The 23222-nt window shown below is 41.5% G+C and overlaps 1 protein-coding gene across 4 annotated transcripts in view; it reads right to left on the reverse strand.

The window, feature by feature from the left end:
- The window catches only part of plxna1b (plexin A1b), a 181244-nt gene that overhangs the window by 79239 nt on the left and 78783 nt on the right, over positions 1-23222 (reverse strand). For all 4 annotated transcript variants that reach the window (XM_084927943.1, XM_084927941.1, XM_084927942.1 and 1 more), the window contains exons 4-7: positions 16211-16351; positions 3863-3963; positions 1880-2003; positions 523-676 (exon numbers count right to left, since the gene is read on the reverse strand). In XM_084927943.1, coding sequence (XP_084784069.1) covers positions 523-676; positions 1880-2003; positions 3863-3963; positions 16211-16351 — 520 coding nt within the window. The remainder of the gene's footprint in view (positions 1-522; positions 677-1879; positions 2004-3862; positions 3964-16210; positions 16352-23222) is intronic.

Genomic DNA, 23222 nt, shown 5'->3' on the forward strand with positions numbered 1-23222 from the left:
TCGATATTTTTAAACATTACGCTAAACCACACTGAAGTTGCTGCTTTGAAATGAAGTTAAGCACAAAACCAGTCTTTCAGATAAATAAAATGAAAGTGACATCAGTGCACAATGGTTGATAATGGGAATACAAAAACAGTTCTATTTTCAGTAGATAAAGCTGGACTTGTGTTTAGGCTTCAGAAAGCGAGTGTGTGGCTTTTATTGAAACTGACAAGGAATACTGAATATAGACATGCAAAGCAAATCAACTAGTAACATTACAATTCTGTTCTAAAGCTCAAGTGTACTACAAGATCCTTTAGGAGGGCACACATCTGCTACATCTGATGGTGAATATACAGTACAGAATGGCATGGAAATAAGATGATCAAGAGGCCAAAGAAACCAACTAAGATGTCATCATAAAGATTTTGTGTCTACATTCTTCAAGCATGTCACCAAAACTTGCCATAACCCTAGCCACACATCTCAGTGCTACCACCCAATGACCTCATCACTCATTGCCCTTCCTGCCCTGACCTTTGTTTCGAGTGATTGGGGCGATGTCCCGGGCAGAAGGAGACAGGCAGAAGATGTGTCCACCCTGGATCTGTCCCTCTGTCTCCACATAGTCCTCAAAGGAGCAGTTGACCCCCGCTGACAGATCGGGCACATTGCGAGCTTGGAGGACCAGCTACGGGTGGGAGGGGGAGAGGGAGAAGGAGAGAGCAAGAGTGAGAGAATCAGTACCCAGTGCTTGATCAATGGAAGGACACGGTGTACATGGATTGTTATAAGATATGACATGAGGGTTAATGGGTGTTGGGACAGAAGGGGAGTGATACATGGGTATGTGTATGTGTGACAGTTACAGGAATAAAAGAGTGAGCGCATGTGTGTATGCATGTGTGCATCAGTCACTGGAGTGGCCATTTCGAGCAAGGTTAATGTGTACAAGTTAATGTGCAGAATGAAAGCGAGGCTAACTGCAATCAGTCAAACCTATATGATTACACCGAGGAGCCACTGATGGAACGAGACCTCGAAAAGCTCAGAGTAAGAATACTGATTACGAGGGCACAGAAAGCAGATTTCTAATTAAATCTGCTGTAAATATTCAAAAGTGACTTTTTTGGTGTAATTTCCTAAAGAATCCATGACATAAGATTGCATTTATATCCCAGTGAAAACTGGGAACACTGTACACCAGATATAGAGACGCACACCGTTTCTTGCTTTGCTCATTTCTCTGTAATTCCATTATGTTGTACCAATTTGATGATAGGACGAATTCAATCATTTTACCTAAAAACTGATAGTATCTAACAAACGTCATATTAGTACAATTAATGAACAAAGCTCATTTGTCTTTAAAAAAAAAAAAAAAAAAAAGGCACAGTGGACACACAGAAGATTTCACAGAGCAATTGAGAAAGTGAACGTTAACTATAACATCACCTTTAAATAAACCAGCTACTTATCTGCTGAAAAATCCTCATGCATCATACAACCAGCCTAAACCATTTTGAGACGACACTAACCTTAGTTTGACATTTTGGGAAATGCCACCCTGTCTCTGTCAAATAACAGTAACTAAATCTGTCTACCGGCACCTCTAAAGCTCACTGATTATTATGTTATGTTATGCTTGCTCGTTTAGTCTGAAAACAACAACATGACATTTTAACAGCGGGTTACGTGCCAGGCCATTTCTTGGCTGCACGTGACAACTTTGCCTCGCTTCACCAAGTTAGAGTGGGACACACAACCTTACACTTTTTTTTTTTATACCAGTGAAGACATAAATCTAATGTTTAGGAGGTTTTTGAGTTCAAGCCATTTTACAGTCTTTCTGCTCAAGTAAGATATCTGTGTGCACTGAAACAGGAAGACATACCTGGACTTCAGACATCGTGACAGAAATATTTCTCGGCTGAACAGTTAGCTCCACACACTGTCTCTGGTCAGAGGCAAACCTCTGAGGCTCTCCTGCCCGCTCACAGTGGTCCTTACGCGAACATCTGGGAAACAGCAAGACAAGAAGCGAAAGATTAAAAAAGATGAAAAATGTATAGTAATTACAAGAAGAAAGGTAAGGAGAACGGGGTAAAAGAAAATGAGCTTCACAAGAGGTGAGAGGAGGATAGAGTGGACACAAGAAACTGTTAAACTAATATGACAATCATATTAAGATGATAAACACGCACAGCCATCACAGTCACACAGAAATGGGAGCAATAATAAAAGACAAATAGGCTAATAGCTTCCCCCAGCCATTACTGTAGGGCTTTAGATCATTACCTTATTGGTCCTGACATTTGTGCAAGAACTGCCAAGCTACAAGACCAGTCAGCTCGCCTCATCGTTTCACTTTACAGGCCCACCCAATTCACACTTCTCAGGAGATGTACAGGCGATCGTTAAAGTTTCCCTGAACACTAAAAAATGATGCAATTTCCTACCAGATGCATATCAAAGGGGTCAGCAATTTCACCCACGCTTATTAAAAGCCAACTGATTGTGCTAAAAATCAGCATTCAGCCCCGTATCGTAGTGGCTTTACTATAAGCAATTCATAATGCATTAGCTATCACTTTCACCTTCGCGCTAACAACATCTGGTCCCAGCGGTGAGAAGAAAATGCTGATGCAGCGTACTGCAAGTCCTTAACAATAATAGAGAGCCAGAAAAAATGCTAACTGCTTCCTTCATACAGCGGTGCCCCCATTCCCTCATTTAGTTAGCCTTCACTCACGGTCGGGAAGAAAAAGCTGTCACCAAGCACCCACCTGAGAGTCCCTGACATACACACACTGTAAGGCATTAGCAGAAAAGTAGAAAGATTTGTACACCTTTTCTTATTAGGAACCTTTTTCCCTTCTACTGCTCTTCTGGTGTGTGCGACTGTATTCATGTGAATGAAGAGTTTCCCCCGTTTCAATTCCATGTGTCCAAATGGCGGGCTGTCACTGAATTAAGTCCATCATGACTGTATGTGTAATTTCAAATGTGTGATAGTCTCCTGAAATGGGTAAAAACAAGTAGTTTGTGTATGTGCTTGTGCATGCCTTGAGGAGAGACGGTTTGGTGATACGTACTATAAGTTTAATTAATGTACTGAAGAGATGGCTTCACGCCCAAAGCTTGAGGCATTCCAAATGTGGTTTAACATGCTGTCACCTCTCAATAACATGCAACTGTTCTCGCCTTACAGTGTGTGCACACAAACCTTCCAGTCAAACAGAAAGAATGACGAGATTGCAGGTAAACAGTGTTAAAATGTATCTCTACATTCTTATGAGGGCTAAGCTCAATTTTCCGACTGCAAATCCCTCTATTACATATCTAACCTTAAACAGTAATCTTATAGCAAACAAGACTTAATCCAAAAACCAAAGACTGACAATGTAAGAGACTAATTCTAAAATCTGAAAAATCTGTTCCTGCAAAAGTCTGCAGGTGTACAATACCATGCTCACACACACAAAACTGGCTAAATAACACTGAGAAAAATAGTTCTAATAATGTAAGCTGTCATGTTCTGTTAGTATTTATTGGAAGCATGCAGCAGCTGTAAAAATTTAAATTTCCTCTTGAGTGATAATTAAAGGACTAATTTATACTTGTTAGAAGAATTTTATTAAATCTATAACAAACATTTACAAAAGAGCTGTTTTGGAGATTAGGGTGTCATCACAGTTTGTTGGGTAAAAGCCTACTAAGTATAATATAAAACTTTTCAGGTTGTTACTTCCATTCCCAACATGATCTTCTGAACTAAAACAGCCAAACACTGCTTTCTCTGCTATCTACAGTGTAATGCAATAGGCTACATATGAAGTGCACCAGGATGGAGTATGTTAATACGTGCAGCACTTACACATTGTGAAGAACACACCATCCACAGTGAGGGTCTCTGGAGCCCAAACACTCCCCGCAAGTGGTGTACTGCTCACAGCTCTCTACTGGAACTCTCACCACCTACGGAGAGAGAGGAAGCAGGGAAGAGAGACAAGAGAAATAGAGCAGGGAGGCAATTAGTGTCTTCACAATCAAACTCATAAAATGAAGAGTATATTCAGCCGGATGGAGGTAAGAATTTGACAGCTTATCAGACTCCTATTTAAAACATGCAATCAGCAAACAGTTAGTGTGTGTTTGTCTCAGTGTGTGTGTTCCTGAGAGAGACTAAGTGCTAGTCGGTGAGAGGTGTATATGTGTGGGTCTTTGTGCTTATATGTGCTGTGGTGAACCATTTCAGCAATGTGTGACAGCTTCCAGTCAAGCATGTACAGGAGAGGCCTCGCAATGCATCATGGGACAGCTGAAAGGTGAACATGATAAAAGTGCTGTGATTGACAGGTGACCTCAAAAACCAACAGGAGGCAGAGGACCAGAAGCACAGACCCAGTGCGCGTGCGTGCGTGCGTGCGCACATGTACGAGGGAAATCTGTACAAAGCCTGTGCAACAAAGCCTTAGTGCATCAATGTGACATTACTCGCGCTGTGTGTTTGTGTGTGTGTGTGTGTGTGTGTACGAGTGTGATGATAGTCTGCAGATGTTGCCTGCGAAACCAGATTAAGTGTGCAAGTTTAGCCCTCCACTTCAGTTAAAGGTGACGACAGATTGTTCACAACACGGTCCCAGTGAACGTGAAAAAATGTGTGTGTGTTTCAAGATATTAACAGGTTGAGCTTGTTCAAGAGTGTGACACACCCCGAAAGCAAATGCTGAGAATGTTAGTGGGCAACAAAGTAAGCATATGTGTTTGTATCTGTTGCAAGTGTCAGCGCCACATCCAACTTTTCTTCACAAGTGGGCCCCCAAGTTGATGATTTGCTGAAAGCCCATTTCATGATGTGTGTGTGTGTGTGTGTGTGTGTGTGTGTGTGTGTGTGTGTGTGTGTGTGTGTGTGTGTGAGTGAGAGAGAGAGAAACGTGAGTGTGTATCAAGTTGCCACTGCAGACTGGTTTTAAATCATGCAGCATAGAGAGGGCCAGCTGATCACTAAGTAAAAGCATTTAACAATCTTTCCCCTGGGTAACACTTTCACATCACACAGACAGATTTAACCATGAGAACCTCATCCAAGTGGTATGTGGAGGGACTAAAGTGGTGTCTTTTTTTATGAGGTAGGGATTTTTGGGGGGGGGGGGGGGGGGGGGGGCGCGGGGCAGAGCGATAAGAGAAAAGAAAAACACGGAAGAGAAAAGAGCAGAGGCCTGAGGCTTAAGATAAAGGTGGTTAGCAGCAGGACGGAAAACAGGTGGACAAAGGAATAGAGGAGTGAAATATTAAACTGGGGCCAGGATTCCTCTGCAAACTGCAAGTACAACTGAGATATGAGATAGATGTGACATGATGGAACTAATTTCTGCTTCGAATGCCTTGCGGCAAACTGGCTTTGGGGCTTTGTGAAGGACAGAAAAACAAAAACACTTGACACTATACGCTATCATAGCACTTTCTATCCTCTATCTCCTGAGTGCATATCTATTTGTTTACACTATATGATTCTTGTGCCTATATCACTGTTTGTAGCCATCATCCTTCCCTGAGCACCTCATCTATTAGTCAATGTAGACCTCAGTACAGTAGATGAAATGACGCAAACAAGATATGGTGCTGGACTGTAAGGCAAACGAGGAAGGTGGTAATCTACTGGAAGTGCTGGCTGCATGGATGAGAAGTCAAAGAGAAGTCTAATGGAAGACAGTGCGAATTGGCAAGGACATTTTGCTGAGTAGATGGGATATGGTGGCAGACGCCTGCTATGTGTCATTGTCAAATTGAGTGTGAGTCTAGTTTTCATCTGAAAGGAGAGTTGAAAGAAGGATGGAACAGGGGACTGGGTCTTTTGATGTCTTTGATAATAAAAGAATGACAGAGGGGGAAAGGAGTGTGAATGAATTAAGAGATGATGGATAGAAGGGGAGAAAAGCAGCTTGAGTTTAGGATATGTGATTGGACACCTTATAGGATGTCTCTATGACTCAACAAAAAAAATAGGAAATCGAAAGGAAAGAATTATATGTTCCACATATCATCACATATACCAGCCAATTCCTCCACTCACCGTAATTCACCGTGACTCTGATTAAGGACAATGATCCACATAAATCATACTAACACTACGGGTCCTTGGTGAGCTAGCATAATCTTATCATGGCCCTGTGTAATGATAGGTATGACCTATTGTTCACAATCGTTCCTGCAGTAGCAGTGGTGAAGACACTGTGGGCTCAGCTGAGTGGTAGTGGCTCAAATCTTAGGGAAGAAATTAAGAAACTATAGTGGTTGTTTTCCCCAGTGTGTAAATAAAATGCTTTCCAATAGCTGTGAAAGTATGTGAATGACGTATGATACAAGAAGATACAATAAAAAATAAAAAAAAATAAAAAAAACTTAAAAAGAGGTCAGTTTCTCCCTCTGTTAGGAATACAGGCACACACACACTTATCCTCACTGTCTCCCTCTTCCTATCTCTCTTGATGGCTCTTTTAATGAAAGCCAATTCCTGACAGCGCGCCACATTACTCCTTTAAATGACCTTATAAACCAAGCCCGCCATCTCCTCTCTCTTGACTTCTCCTTATTTACAATAGCATCCACGGCTGTAACTCAATTCTCCTTTTCTTGCTCCTACTTCCTCTGTTGTCAACCTTCTACCCTGACCATATCACAATGCCATGACATCTCCTTTCAGCTATAAACTTTCCACCTTTCCCCTTCAATCTGTTTTTACAGAGCGCTATCACCTGCTTTTAAACGTCCAGCTAACAGGCTTTGTGACGGTCACCCCCCAAAACCCAGAGGAACTGTAAAGCTTTCAGCGCAGCTTTTCATTGGTTGTAAACTGTAAAGACATAAAAGGATCGGCCTTGTTGCGGCTTCTTCTCTCTCTTTTTTTTTTTTTAAACATTCAAACCCAGAGAGAGGCTGGGGAAGAAGAGAGAAGGAGGGGGTGTAGCTGTAGATGTCTGCAAGAAAAGAGACTGGGTTATACTGTCAGGGGGCCAACAAGAAGAAATTACTGCTTGTTTTCAGTTATTTTTAGATAAATACTTGAGACTGCATCATAATTTGGCAATGCCTGTGCCTCACTATAGAACCACCACCATATCTCTCGTGCTTAACACTACTTAAAATGGCTGTAATGCTGTAATTCAGCAAACAGTAGAAAGTACTGAAATTTGATTCTTACAGGAAAGCCTCAAAAGGTTAGCTTGAAGGACATCACTGGGTCAATTTTCCACAGATACTTCTTAAAATGCACACAGCTTTTATCAAAGCAACAATAAAAATCTCAAATACGTGGCTTTTTATTGCTTCTCTACTTTCATCTAAACTTTGTTCTGTGATCTTTACACAAAAAATAACTACACAACATTTTCCTTGAAGGTTTTTTTTTTTTTTCCTTTGCCAACATCTTGGGGGCAGAGATGGGGAAGCAAGGGAGAAAGAAAACAGCAAGCTGAGTAGGGTCAGCTCCTCGTCATCATTCCTCTGTGACTTCTTTTCTCTAAGCTGACATTAACCACACCTGCATTCTTTCAATAACCGTCAATCAGCGTGCACTCTCTCCCGGCTTAATCTGCTGGCAGTGAATAGCCGTGTGCAACAATGAAATCGATACCCATCCACACAGCCACTAAACACTCCAGGAGGACACAGAAATAGAAACAAAGACAGATACAACTATTTGTTAGGGTAAAACTTCACTAAACACGTTGTGGCTGTCATTACTTTGCAGTGACAGTAACTGGTGTTGTCGTCTTCTGCTTTGGCAACAGTGTATCATCCCGGCAACATTAGAAATTGGAGTGCTGAACTCCCAGTATATCCATGCAAGTGCTAGAATACCAGGTCAGGAGAGCAAGTGTGTGTACATGAGGGGGGGGGTCGTATCAAAGGCTGGGTTAGCATGTGTGCATTGACTGGATTGTAAGGGGCTTACAAGATCAATGGCAAGCAAGACTAGGCTTGATGTGTTGACTGATTGGAGATAAGCAGGAAAGCAAACAAGACTGGCACAGTATGGCACTGACAAGAAAGGAGAGATGCTGTAGATGGCTAAGAAATGCCAAAGTGAAAGAAACAAAATGCAAGAAGCAACAATCGCGGTGTCCCATCAGAAACTTATCTGCTGTCACATTGTTTACTGATAGATGTCGAAATACTACATAACTGTTAGAATTCAGTGATGTAGCAATACAAAGAGCCAAGGCGATAAACAAGTTTAAGCCTTTATGTACGGCAAGAAAGCTGTAATTTTTCTCTCAGAACAGTATTTTTGCACTTAGCACCCTTTGACTCATTCCCCTCTATCTATTATTACTTTTATATTGTGCTTTATGTGCCGTTTCTTGTTTCTGAACAGTTCGACTTCTCTTTCACCCTCATTCTTTATTTCTTTCACTGGACTCAGATTTTGTTTTCTGTCTTCTGAAACACACTGATGAAAACAAGAAGCAGGCCTATATAACTATATATTTACTTGCCATTTGCATTTGTGTATGTTGTGAATTCAAGGCCAATTAGGATGACAGCTAAAATCCAAACTATCCTACAAGACATTTGTGTTTGTCTGATGTCAGTGCAACAGTAAATCAGCAATATGAAATTTTGAACCAACAAAACAAAAGTGAGAAAAAGAAAAAAAAACTTAAGATCTGGGAACCAATCTCTCTCCATCAACACCTTCATCACATGGATTTTCCCATCAGCTCTTCTAAAAGGAGCTATTCTCAACAATAAGTCAATATACTCTCAGTCTTTGTGTATCCATTTGTCCATTACACTCTGTCCCTTTGGTGAGAAGGAACCCGACAGAAAGAGAGAGGAGACAGAAGAACGAAGCGGGATGAGGGAGTAAGTGGGAAAAAAAAACTGAGACGAAGACAAAGCATGAGACAGAGATTGAAAAACTGTAGAAAACAAAGAGCTGGAACAAAGAGACTGTAGAGGGAGAAAAAGAGGTAAATGTGACCGGCTAAGGTAGACAGGCCTAGGGGTCTTCTAATTAAGTGAGGATGGGAGAGGCCGTCTGCCTGGTAAATGACTCTGTCACTTTAGTAAATGGACTTGGTGAGGAGTGAGGAGCCACACAGCTGGCATTTCCATTAGCACTGCCAAGCAACCCACCACCATATACACAGAGAGAGAAGCAGAGAAGAGGAAGAGGGAGGCAAAAAAGGGGGGACAAATGCTGCTTTTCTTTATTTGCACTCACAAGAGCTGCTGTGTGGAAGTCATGCCTGGGAGGTGTATAACAGATAGTGTTTTTGTGGAGAGAGAACCTAAATCTGCCTGATTGGCTTTGCCTTCATATGCAACCCGTCATTCAAAATTTGTTACTGATATATATTTATAAAAAGCTACAGAAGTCCAAAGACGTGTTCAGACGTTTTTTGGGGGTGTTTTTCAGATCAATAATATATTTACACGAAGTACTGAAAACACTATGTATGGTGTAGGTGAGGGAAATGCCAAGGCAGTGTGGAGGAAGCCGCATACACGACTCCCACTCACTATTGGCAAATACACAGGACTAATAAGCGTGCTATTTGCACATCAGCTGAATCAAATGCCACAAAAATTTCTTACTAGCAGGCTGCCAAGTTAAAGACATGTTGGAAATTTACATTCCCACATGCACCTCAGCTGGATAACATTTAGAGAAGTTCAGGTGTGTAGCGCATGCGCAACAGTTTGTGATTCAAGTGAGAAACAAGTAAGTCACAAATGCAAAATGTACAGAATTTTCTATTTGAAGACACTGCAACAGTACGTACAAGCCAAGTAGTATTCCTTAAGGCAAGTGCAGTGATCTTCACAGGTCCAATTTGGTTTCACACATTTTTACTGAGAACTAGAGATTTCTCTCTTTCCCTTAAAAGATATGTTTGCCAAAAATGCAAATGAGTTGAAGTGAAATAAAACAATCAGTACTTACAGCCCCGCTTATTGTGTGCAAATGTCTTTCTAGTTCCATTTATCAGCGTCGTATTCTTTCCTGTTGTAATTTATGACAGTAAAACCAGAAAGAAAACGTGCTTTTCTGCTTTTCCACTCAGCTTTCCCCCATTTGATACTTTATAACCGGGGTCTGACGAGGCCTGCTGTGCATGAATCTGAAAAGAAATTTGACTCAAATTCAAAACAATTCCCTGTGCTGTCATGCATGAGCGACATTTCATTGTTCTACTCAGTGTGACTTCTGGTTAATGCATGAAACTGAGTAGTATAGTGTGCCACTAGGAGCAGCACCATTGGCTATACCAGCTGTTGATTGGCCTCGTTCCAATCAGTCAGGGCCATATCCCTACACCCAATCACCGTGAAGCAACAGGAGAACCGACTGTTCGGCCGATTGATAGTGATTGAGAAGGAAGGCGAGGAGGGGGAGAAGCCATTAACCTCCCTATCCATCTCACCCTCTTTTCTAACCATATCAGTCGCTCTATCACACCATCCTTTGGGAAAAGATGGTAAAGTATAACAGAGAAAGATGAGAGAAAGACAGAGCTATCTAGTGGCAAGTTAGACTTCCATTAGGGCTGATAGCATCACACACAAGACAAGTGTCCGAGCACACTTTCTGATGAGGTGCGCACACATTCAAGAATATTGCAGGGATTTAAAAAAAGAAATGCAACAGTGAATGATCTGATATGAACAAGGGCAGTGAGAGGAAAAGCAGGAAACACAATTAAGAGAAAAAGAGAGAAAAACAGATAAGTGAGGTTAGAGACACTGAAACCATCCCTGCCTGTGTAATGATGCCATCTTGGCCAATTTTGTCTCATGTCTCTGAAGGATTTACTAATATTTCACTCAATTTTTTCCCTTCATCAAGTCACAAAAGAGGGAACTAGAGGTGCAACAGACAATTTTCACAGTAGTTTATTCTGATTATTTTTCCCCCACAGTTAAGTCACTGGTTTGTGTAATATTTTTTTTTTTTAATGTAATCAAATCACCATTCAAGCATGTCTTGATATACACTGGCCTACTGGAATATTCAACCTTATTAAGAATTTGTAAAAGCACTCAGATGATCCATTCATAAATGTAACACAATACAATGTGTTGTGTAGTTGCACAGCAGTCATTTTAATTACAGGTGTAGGTGCTTCATCCTGAGTAGAGAAAGGTGTAGTATTGGTTTGCACTCTTGTAATTGAGTGCCATATATCTGCATGGCTACATGACCAGCTTCCCTCTATTCTAGTCACTGTACTCCTTTCTCTGCCTCAATGCACCAGGTCTATTAACATTTACATAACAATGACCACATTCTTGCTTAAATTCTGTGTGTAGGACAAATTGACTAGTGACTGTGTACGTGTGCTTAAGTGTTTGGTATAGGATACAAGAGCTCAGGGATCAACATTAAGGCTTATACAGGACAAGTTAGATTTTTTTTTTTTTCCAAGCCAGTGAAAAAGAAATTAATTTGCTCTACCATACACGTCCAAATAAACAAAACAATTCTGTGTCTTCATATTATGTGACATGGATTACTTGGCTTTTGGTTAAATAAGAAAATGTTTAATTCAGAATATCAGTGTGGAAACCAAGCCGAGTTTGTTTGTGAATAAAACTAAAGAAATAAAGCAGCGCTAAAAACTTGAGAGAAAAAATGGTTCTCGTCCGCTCTTCATTTACTGCATGCTACACTTATTCTATGGATGATAAAACAAAGTGTCAGCCAACAATGGCTAATGTTTAAACACCACATTATGTGCTTGTTAACTTCAGGAGTTCCTCAGTCAGCCAGAGTTTGATAAATTGTGGAAAATTAATCTTGGAGCCATTTAGAACCGGCTGATTAGCTGTATGTAGTTCACTAAAATGTCAGCTTTGATTGATACAACGAGCTGCTTATTATGTATGTTGATGTCAGTTTGTGCTAATGTGTTTGCTAACGAGATTGGCAGCGAACCAGTAATATGTGAATGTAAACAGATACACACACACACACACACACACACACACACACACACACACACACACACACACACACACACAGAGGGGATTGATGTCTAACAAAACTCCACGGTTAAGATGCTACTTGATGAGGCCTTCCTTGCTCAGAGAGCTAACAACACAATACAGACCATTGTTTGCTATTGTAGGGACTCAAACCAACAGCTTGTGAATGTCACAAGAACTTTGTCTGCGAGCACATCCAGTGTAGGACTGCAGATTCCTTGGAGGGATGCAAGTCTCTGTGAAATGTGGAGGGGGAAATCTCTTTCAAATACTGAATGGAGATTCGGACAATGGTGTTAGCCCACACACACAAAAATATACTCAGATCAGCCAAAACATTGAGACCGCTGACAAGTGCAATGAATACGACTGATCATCTTGTTACAATGTAATGATCCACTGGGAACCCAGGGTGCTGGCATTCATGCGTATGTTACTTTGACACGTAAAACAGCACTCAGTTGTATCAGCACCTCTCCCAGGGCAGGGCCATGTTCACCATGAACACCGTAAACTGGTGGCCTGGCTTCAGAAACTTCACAGATCCCAATCCAACTGAGTATCCACAAAAGGTGCCAGAACAGATCCAGTCTGTGGAAACCTCACCCCACAATTCACAGGACCCCCAGGATCCACTACCAGAGGATACATTGCACATGCCCCAAGGACTCGAGGCTGACTTCAGTGACATGGCTCATCAATGTATGTTTAGAAATAATGTTTGAAAGCTGAGTTTCTGTCCAAATGTATAGTCATATAAAAGTAAGCAAGCTGAATCAATGTGAGTCTCTAACAATCAGAGGTGCCTCCCTGACACAACAAAGGTTGCCTCATGCATACACAAGATTTTCCTCCCCTGTATCAAGCCTTATAAGTCATTATTGCTTGTTGCCTTCTCACACTTCAAATCCAGTCCCTCATCCAACACCAGAGCAGATGAATATTCATGCTTTCAGCAATTAGCCAGCACCACACACTACAGCACCATAATATGCAAGGGCTGCCATCAAAGACGCACGGATATGTGCGCCCATGCGTGTATAACACTGAAGGGCTGAGTAAAGGGTGCAAAGATGGCAAGAGCAGCATCTGTGGCATCAAATGAAGCCATAGATTTCTACCTTTTTGGCTCCAAAACAAAAGATGAGATGATTTGAAGACGGGAAGACTTGACAGAGCCAAAACACCACAAGACAATTTCCCACAGAGGGAGATTTGCACAGAGCAGAGGCTTCAAAAAGTTTGGGTTGAGTCAAAGAGCTACATTGTTCTTCTTGAAGTGTTGAATATTTTTGTGAAAAGAAAAAAAAAACTTGAGCAAACCAGCAGCACTTAATGAGCCTGCTAATCTGCATAAAGTATTTTCCCGTTTTTGGTAATAACAGTTTTTAATATGTTTATGTGCAATGTATACATGCACTGCTTAGGAGTGAATGACTGGATGTCAACTGGGAGAGACACTTTTGTACATTTGTGCATGTGAGCAATGTGATTAAAAAACAAACAACATGCACCAAGTCCATAAGAATCATACAACCCTGACTGCAGTGAGAAATAAGCTGATCTAAATTCCCTGCAATAACACAGTCTCATCAAACACACACACACACAGCAGGCCGTCCTATCCCGCTGTCATATCCTCCATTGATAATAATGACAGTGATGAATATAGCTGGAACAGAGCAAGTCATAAATCACTGGGCCTCACCCCTAACTGTGACTCACTGCCTGAGCCTCCATTTGTGTGTATGTGAGTGGGTGAGGGCAGAAGGGTGGTGGAACTTGTGGTCCACGCATCGGTGGATATGTCCAGTGACACCTTAATGTGCTTGGCTTGTCTGAGGAACCCCCGCAGGCACCCAGCCACACACAACCACACACACACGCTCCCAGGGTGAAGGCAGGGCTGTGTGTCTATCTCACTAGAAAAAAGGGGGCATGGCTATATTCCTCATGCAAACTAGTTGTGTGTTAATGTGTGTGCGTGAGTGTATCAGCATCTTTTAGCAAAAGCAGGCCCTCCTACCCACCACTCCATGTATCTATCCCACAATTTTCCACCTTTGCCTCTTTAAGAACGAGAGAGTATGAGCGTGTCTATCTGGTGGTGAGGGGGGCCATGGCAGCGATAGGGGGAGATCATTAAAAATATGGGAATGGGATCAGTAGAAGGCATTTGAGAGGGGAGGACTCAATTTGGGCTTAGATGGAAATATCAGAGAGAGAGAGAGTGAGAGTGTGTGTGTGTGTGTGTGTGTGTGTGTGTGTGTGTGTGTGTGTGTGTGTGTGTGTGTGTGTGTGTGTGTGTGTGTGGCAGCAAAAGTGAGGATTTAAAGAAAAAAAGTAGTGGTGGGGGCATGGTGGGATAGATGGAGGGCAGAGGATAAAGATGAGGGTAGGATGGCGGGTGAGAGAAGGCAATTGCCCCCTCCAGTCATTAGCGCTGGAAAGGGGTTTTAGCTATAAGGTCTGGAAGCCACAGCGCCCCATTCTGCTTAACCCAGGCCTGCTATCCATTAATGGGGATCAAACGCACAGGGAGATGAAGCTCTCTGTGTGTATGCGTGCACACACACACAGACACACACACACTTGTTTACAAGACTGTGTGTGTACATAAAGTGTGTGTAATCGAGCATATGTTCTGGGTACTAGCGCCTATAAGTAACATTATGGTTTTGTGTGTGTGCCCTTCATGCCCTTAGCTGCTTAGACATGTGCTTTGTTCTTCTAGTATGTGTGTGCATTGGTGTGCGTTTTCTACTATGTTACTTCTTTCCCCAATCATGTGCCTAATCCAAAACTTGAAAATAAGTGTCCCCTCAAAAGTATATATGTGTGTTACCATTAATAAGAGCAGCACATCCCACAGCTCATGTTCCTTTCTTCTGTGCTCCTATGGTCAGGATTATAATCAGAAACCCTATAGGGATGTTCCTATAGGGTGCAAGGTGTGTATACATGTCCATACTGTATGTGTTGCACCGAGTGAATCAATTTAATGGGAATGAACTTCTTTGACTACAAGTTAAGTTTCCTGAAGCAGACGAACTTGGTGTTGTATCTTGCCCCACCGTGCAGCTGGGTTCGGTGACGAGCAGCTATCGACCTGATGGATGATTGTGATGATGGGGTGTGTGTGTGCAGATGGAGCCTCACATATGTCATCACAGGTCATCTGGCTTGAACAGAGGTATCTTCAGCCAGGACACACAGGGCTGAGATATAACATACTGTTACACTCATAGCACAATCTGCATTTAAAAATATTTATCTACCAAGCCCCAGCCATGGCAGTGGTTATACAGTGACCATTGATGATCCCACTGGGTGTCAAACAGACAACGAATGTTTCCATTTTATGGCCTGACTTTGATTTAAGCCACCTACAGAATCAGCACCTCTGAAAAAGCCTCTCACAGAGCAGACCTCAGATACATCTCACCCATTTTCAATTCGACAGCCTATTTTAGGTCTATTAAATACAGACATATTCCCATCATGTACAACCCCTTTTTTTCTTTCCCCCTCCCCTCCCTCTCGCTTTGCTTCCTTCACTCACCACACTAATGAGACAGAAGGGGAAAAAAAAAAAAAACAACAACCAGGGAGCAGCTGGAAATGGGGAGCAGCAGAGATGCGACATGCTCTCTCTGCCTCCTCCCCAACCCCTTCCTCTCCTCACCATCACACTAGAGAAAGCCTTCACCAGAAGAAGAGTGCGCGCACACACACACACACACACACCCCATCTGACCTATAACTCTCCCTGCACTCCCCATGTATGTAATGTCTGGCTTATTAGCAAGCCATCATGGTGGCGATGTTTGTAGCTGGTGTGAATGTGTGTTGGTGTGCAATGAAATCCAGTGGGGATGATTTGTGTGCGTACAGAGAATGAGTGTAGAGTTGGTAGGAATGTCAAAATATGCACAAGGGAAGTGTGTTCTGGACATTTAGTAACAGGCTGCTCTACAGGAACTATTCAAACATGCAACACAACAAAAATAAATGTTAGTATTTATGAGTATGTACCTTTGGCAAATACTGAATAGTCAGGTGCTGGATATGGAGAATTTGAATCGCAAAAACTCTTACATGTATCACATGTAAGAGTTTTAAAAAGTATGTTGTCCCAGCAGACACTATGTCGAAAAAGTATTGCAATGGCAACATGTCTGCTGGGACTGAATGTGTGTCCTAGTGTATTTGTTGGACATGAACTCACCTGTCTGTCAGTCAAAGTGTAGATGTACTGCTGGTCTGGGCTGAACAGCATGTCTCTCAGTAAGGGACTTCCTCCTTCACTTACGGTCACCTTCTCGTATAGCACTGCTGGACGGCTGGCGTTTATGGAGTTAACCAAGATCTGCAAAAAAGAAACACACGGGAAAACTCATTTGGATATGAAAACAATAAAAAGATGACGCAGAAAAGTGATGTACATGAAAACAGCAATAATATCAGACAGCAGCCAGCTGCTTAAAAACCCTGTGCTTTTACAGTAGAAACCCTTGAAGCTAAATAAAAATAACTTGTTGCTTGTAGAGAAATGATGCAGCGTTAATCCAAGTGGAACATTGATGCACAATAAAAATAAACACACGCTTAATTCCTCTAGATTTGCTGCATGAATAAAGGAAATAAAATGGTGACAAATTTATCTTCATTTTCACATCTCCCTTTAAATATCCATGCTAAATAAATAAATAAATAAATAAATAAATAAATAAATAAATAAAGTACACTCAAGCTGCACTTTTTTCTACAAACCAAAGTTCAAACACACTAAAGTGTCTATGGATGTTGTTCCAGCTGGTGAAATAAGCTGATTTCACTTCTACAGTAACAGGTGGCAGTTATTATAAGGTGGGAGGCATGAAATTATCAAAATTTTGGAAAAAGGTTGAGAGCACCTGTTCTACAGAGCTATGTAAACGGCTTAATTGAAAGGTTGTGTTAATAGCAGTATTGAGTCTCGTATAATTATTGCGAACACAGATGTGATTACAGAGGTAGATGCAATATTGACAGGATGGTGCTGTTATCATGACTATAGACATCTTTTGTTCAGCACCTGGGAGGAATAAACTTTAAAAAATTATGAGCAAAAAATAAAAAAAAAGTATGAAAACAGTGTGGTCCTGTATAATGATAGAAAGCATAACAGTGAGTCACATCTCTGCATGTGAACAACAACCTGATCACCCAAAGCACCTGTAGACAAATATAATACAGAGCAACCAAGTCAGCATGTGCACAAACATGCACGTGAACGGATGCTCAAATTTTTCTTTGTGAGTTTTGGCAAATAATTTGCCAAGATATGGAAAGTAATGGAGCAGATACAAGATAGGAGATTGGCTTGCTGGCGTGGCTGTGAGCCAAAGTTATCTCAGCAGCAAATGAAAAGTACAAAGCAGCGGGGGGGAGGGCAAGTATCAGCTCTCCATTACCGAGCTTTGTCGACTCGCACTGCTATCAGCCCACAGTGACAAGGGAAGGACAGCAGGCAATGACTAGCTGGAAAATGATACCAAATTCACACACTGACAAATAGGTTCACATCCAGATAGATGAAAGAATGATAAGATGACAACCCACACACCAAGTGATAGATATGCAAGCACTAGTTTGATTGAGATATATATATATGCACACACACAGACACAGGAAAAAGAAACATGTGGGTGAACAATGAACACACTTTGTGATGAAAAAAAAATTATTTACAGTTTTGCCAAAAGAAACCAAGGGCAACAATCCCATTATCGCTCTCTGCTGTGTGCGTGTACGTGTGTGTGTAAGAGTGTGTGTGCCAAAGAGAAGGGGAGAGAGCGATAGTGAGATAGAGTGAAAGAAAGAGCTCATAAGGCTGTGATAAAGCTCTGGAGATGAGAGGAAATATGGATGTTATTATCTAGATAATAGGCCCGTAAACAAAGGATACATTTCATTCACGGATGGTTCGCATCTAGATGAGTTTGCACACGCACACAAACACAGATACCAGCACATAAGGCAACACAATTTGTAAGTGCAGACAACCAGAATAAAGAAAAATAGCTGCTGATGCACACAGAGGTGAAAGAATAGCTTTTGTTCTGTGGCCTTTATGTATCATTTTTTCCCACTCCCTTAAAAAAAAAAAATGAGACATTTCCATTGGCAGCCATATCTATCTCTGGATCCGGCACCCAAGTCCAGTTCACTGGCTAATGACCAGTCTGAGCCTACACTGGTTTTGCACACACAAATGCAATATACCACAGAGAATGTAAGTCTGTCTTTCTGACAGCCTTCCTATCTTCTGTTTGCATCCATCTGCTTGTCAGTCTGTGCAAAATCCAGCCTGCAAAATCCCCAAGTTAAAAACCAGTCTCTTTGCTGGTTTTAATATCAGCTTAGAAACAGGGACTGAAACATTGAATCTGACAAATAACACCTTTTCCCCCCTCATCTTTGTTCTGCTCAGGTTTTCCCTCTCTCAGGATGCAGTTCATCTACAGTGCTAACATTAAAAAAAAAGTAGTGTGCAGAGAGAAACAACGGTGAGAAAGATAGAAAACAGAAGAGTGGGTGAGTGAGAGTGGGCGACTTGCGGGGGGGGGGGGGGGGGGAGAGAGGAGAAAAAAAAAAAAAACAGGTAATAAATCATTTCAAATCAATTCATTCCACAAGTGCAGAGGGCGAGGCTGCCCAGAGTTACAGGAAGAGAACAAAAGACTATGGAATATATAAGCTGAACAGATGGATGGAGGAATGGATAGATGGATGGGATACTTAAAGAAGATCTAATTCAATCAAACTGAGCTGCTCTGTCTGGAATTCGAGGTTACGCTCTAATAACAAGGTTAACATGGCAGGGTCTGTGCATTTAGAAGGGTTTAAAGCTAATACAAGGGCTAAGTGTGTACAAATACGTGTGAAGATTCCTGTGTGGGTGTCCAAGCTCAATGCCAGCGCGCATACGGCTTGATTTTCAATTGATCTACAAGCATTTGTAGAGTGATAACATGTAAAGATGTTTTCTCACACATATATAAAAATCACAGATTTATGTTTGCATCAGCTTGCATGCACAGCTCTTTGTGTGTGCCTATAAGCTAAGTCAAGAAATCAATGCAATTGTCAGTAATCAAGCGGGAAGCTGTTGCTGTCTGATTGTGTCCTCTGTATTGCTTAGCTTACCATTAAGTCCTTGATGGATGAATCTACAGAATGATGCTGTGCTTGTATTTTCAAAACAAGCCCCATCTCTACTCTCTACATGTATAATGTAACGTTAATAGACTTTAAACACATTAAAGGCACTGTCTTAAGCAACGGCGAGGGAAAGCAGTAAGAGGAGACAGTAGAGAGAGGAAATGATGCGGCACAAACGCTGCTGGAAATGAACCTTAGTCTTTGTCTTTCTGTGGTTCTGACGTAAACAGTCTATAACCTGACATTTCATAACTTTCTTAAGTGCTATTCAGAGTACCTCCATGACCAAAATAGGCATTCCTTCCTGTAGTGATAATGTTTTGTCAGCTAAAATAACTGAGAATACATAGAAGTGAAGAAAATATGTTTTTACTACATCTGTGCCATCTGAGGAAGAAAAAAAAAAAAAAAAAAAAAAAAAAAAGAGGAAAACAGTGGTTTTACAACGCAGAAAACAAATCTGAAATCTAATATTTAAAACATTAAATAAGAGACAGCTTAAACGTCTAGTGTATCCATAAATTTCTAACTTTCCCCAAAAACCCTGATACTTCTCCTCCGGCAACGTGTCGCTTGATATTCAAAAACCATGCATAATCCCTGTATCAGAAAATGAGATTGTAACCAAATAAACCAACAATTTACCAGCTCCATACTGAAACATTCCAAACAACCACCTATCTCATCATCCTGCAACATCTAATATCCTTTTTTTTCCTGTTCTATGATCATTAACATCTCTCTCAACCTGCCAATCCATCCAAAAGCCCCTAATGCTGGGTTTATCTGTGCCAGGCAGGCCTGGTTTGCTCTGATAGATACATGGGATAGCTAGCTGGTGATAAGGAAGGTGGGGGTATGAGGGTAAAGAAGCTGGATGATAAGACAGTAGCATGTCAATGAGAATGATGCCTGTCATTGGCTCAAGTGACAACTGATGAAGCTAGTGTACATAAGAGATGTAAAGATGCCTTCTATTGTGTACAGAATAAAATGCAGAAAGAGACTAAGAAAGGCTGCAGGAAGCAGGGGAGTAAAGATGGGTGGAGGAGAAGAGGCACAAATTTTCATATAAGCATCTGTCTTAAACTGTCGCTTTAAGTATTAAGTCTGACTACAAGGGAAAGGGAAATCACTTAAAAAGAAGGCAAAAAAGGACATCAAATGCCTCAAGACTGTAATTAGCAACACGAGGAGTGGAACTAAACAGACTGGTCCAGGTGTTCCCAGGTCTGTCTGAGAGTTGTAACACTTCAGCAAGACCACGGACTCTGGATAATGGCTTTGACATTTCAGAGCAGATTCGGAGAAGTGAGTGAACATAAAGCTTGGCTCACTAATAGCATGAAGCAGCACACAAACCACACCGCCACAGACACCACATCTAAAGAAGGGTAAACTTGGCATAACTAGGTCCATGCATTCATACATAATGGCTGCAAGCCCCACATTCCTGACTTTGATGTGATGTGGGCCCCCAAGTGAATGTGCATGTGTGTGTTTATGGGGCCCCACCGAAGTAGGCCCTCTACAGAACAAAGGGAAATGAAAGAAAGTGTTAAATGGGTGAGGAACCGAACAAAAGATTGGTATGCACCCACAATCCCTGGACAGTAGGGGTGTGATAAAGAGGTTGAAGAGCAAACAGGAGACTTGTGCACCTCAGTGATTCTGTATTCTTGGCTAGCAAGCTCATTTTACAGCCTACCCTACCACACAATACAAAGCAACTGTGCCTCATTTAATTTCCCACTCAGCCAAATTAACTAATAAAATAGCCCAACCACAATTTACTGCGTTTGATGGACACTAGAGTAACCTAATGCCCGCTTCTTGCAAACACCTCTCAAACCTTTTTCCCTTCTTTCAGCACTTTTGTTTCTCCGAGTGGGGGCTTTCAGATAAAGACCTGAAATCACTCACTTCCTATCGCGTAGTGAGCTTGGCAGAACTTGAGCGCAGCACGACACAAAACAAATATATCTGTTGTTCTCGAGTGGCAGCAGTCATCAGAAAACACACAATTTACTCCTTGATGCGTGTGTGTCTGTGTGCATGTGTGTTTAATGGACTATTGTATTGTTTTCTGTTTCAGAAACAGCAGGAGGATGTTGGCCCTAAGGAAGCACTGGACCCTCTAAACTGTACATTCAAAACAAAAACATCTATACTGGGTTACTGGGAAGCAGTACACTCTATTGTATTTTAGTTACCATGCATTGTTAGAGAAAACAGAGCATCCATTCAGTGTGTACAAATGGTTTCAATGGAATAAACAGTTTTATCTTCCCCCCCCAAAAAAAATAAAACAAAACCCTTCTGGAGATTTAGTTATGTGTGTATGGCTGACTGTAGTAGTATGAAGCTGGGAGCAGATGGAACATCACACATGAGTGACTGATGGCCCTGATGCTTCTATGGGACAAATCACACTTCACCACACACACACACACACACACACACACACACACACACACACACACACCATTAGGGCTGCCACAAACGATTATTTTGATAGTCGACTAGTCACCGATTATTTTTGCGATTAGTCGACTAATCAGATCATCATCCATTGGACGTAAAACGGACAGCTTATTGCACCAGCAGCATCTGCTCTTATATAACTATCATTAGCTTACAGCTTTAAGTGTTTAAGGTATGTGCTAACTAAAAATAAAGACAAGATCAGAGTTTATTAAATTTTAATGAAATCTGCAGATTGTTTCGGTTGAGTTTAATAAACTCCTTGCTATCTAAAATATAACGGGACACCGGAGTATATTCTCGAGCATCTCACACTTCCGATAATCAGCTGTCTGCTTGAAGTTTATTCAGCTGTGTAAAAACTATAACTTTAATCTCAGCCAAACAGATTTACTCAGGAACAAATAAAATACTAAAAAAAAAAGCCAAACAATAAAATTTTTAAGTTATCTAAGTGACTTATATATCATGTTTAACCTGAGTAGCGAAAGACAGCGGTGGGTTTGAAAACGATTTGCCGGGAGTCCGGTGTTCTCACGGCTTTAATGAGCCTTGCCCCCGGCTAGCTATCGAGCTAGTGGGTAACGGACGTCTCCGAAAACGTCGGAGCGCTTTTGAAAATATGTGGTGTCTTGATAAACTGAGCAGATATTTGAGGTTTACACAGCTACATTCTCGCCTGAAAATATGTTAAACGTTTATTTTGTGACCCAGAAAGAATAATAAGAGTAATATTAAAACTAACTAGCTGCCGCCATTGTTGTAAACTGCGCTGGGCCGCGCTATGAATTCTGGGACACAGCTTCTTCTTCTTCTTCTTTGGGGTTTAAAGCCAGCTGGCATCCTTGTACATGCAGTGCTGCCATCTTCTGTTTCAGTCCGTTATTACACTCTTAAATCCTACTACTTATTCCTGCATCTTTTGGGATCTTACAAAGCTTCAAACGACGCGTCGACTATTAAATCAGTTGTCGACGATTTTGATAGTTGACGTAATCGTGACTAGTCGACTAATCATGGCAGCCCTACACACCATAGGCAGCCAACACACATAGGAGCCCTGAGCAAACCTTTACCATATGTGGGTCAGACAGTCATACCAAACAGCCTTTTCTTTAAGAGAGCCAAGACAGACAAAGAGCTATGGTGACAATGATGGAGGTGGTGTACCCTCAAACACATGTACAGACACACACGAGCTCTGTGTGTCTGCTATCATAACACTGTATGTCTGGAACGGCTTATTTTAAGGTCTGGGAGAGAGAGCAGACACAAACATGGGTTTTTATTCAAAAAGAAGCTTTATTGGTGCAGAATGATTAAACAATGTTATTTGTATTTGCGGGAGAGTTAGTAAAAGGAAGTCTTACTCGCTTCTGGATATTACTTATTCATGTAGGTTTATTTATATAGATAGACAGTACGAGCACCCGAAAGGCTTAACAACCTAGATTAAGGGAAAGAAAAGGCAACGAAGGCAGTGTGCGTCAAAAATGCAATAACTAGCTGCAGCTCCCAGACAAAAACACACACTCCCACACTTCACTAGT

This window comes from Perissodus microlepis, chromosome 5 (assembly GCF_051167445.1).
Source record: "Perissodus microlepis isolate ML-2025 ecotype Zambia chromosome 5, ASM5116744v1, whole genome shotgun sequence".
In the NCBI taxonomy this organism is placed as follows: Eukaryota; Metazoa; Chordata; class Actinopteri; order Cichliformes; family Cichlidae; genus Perissodus; species Perissodus microlepis.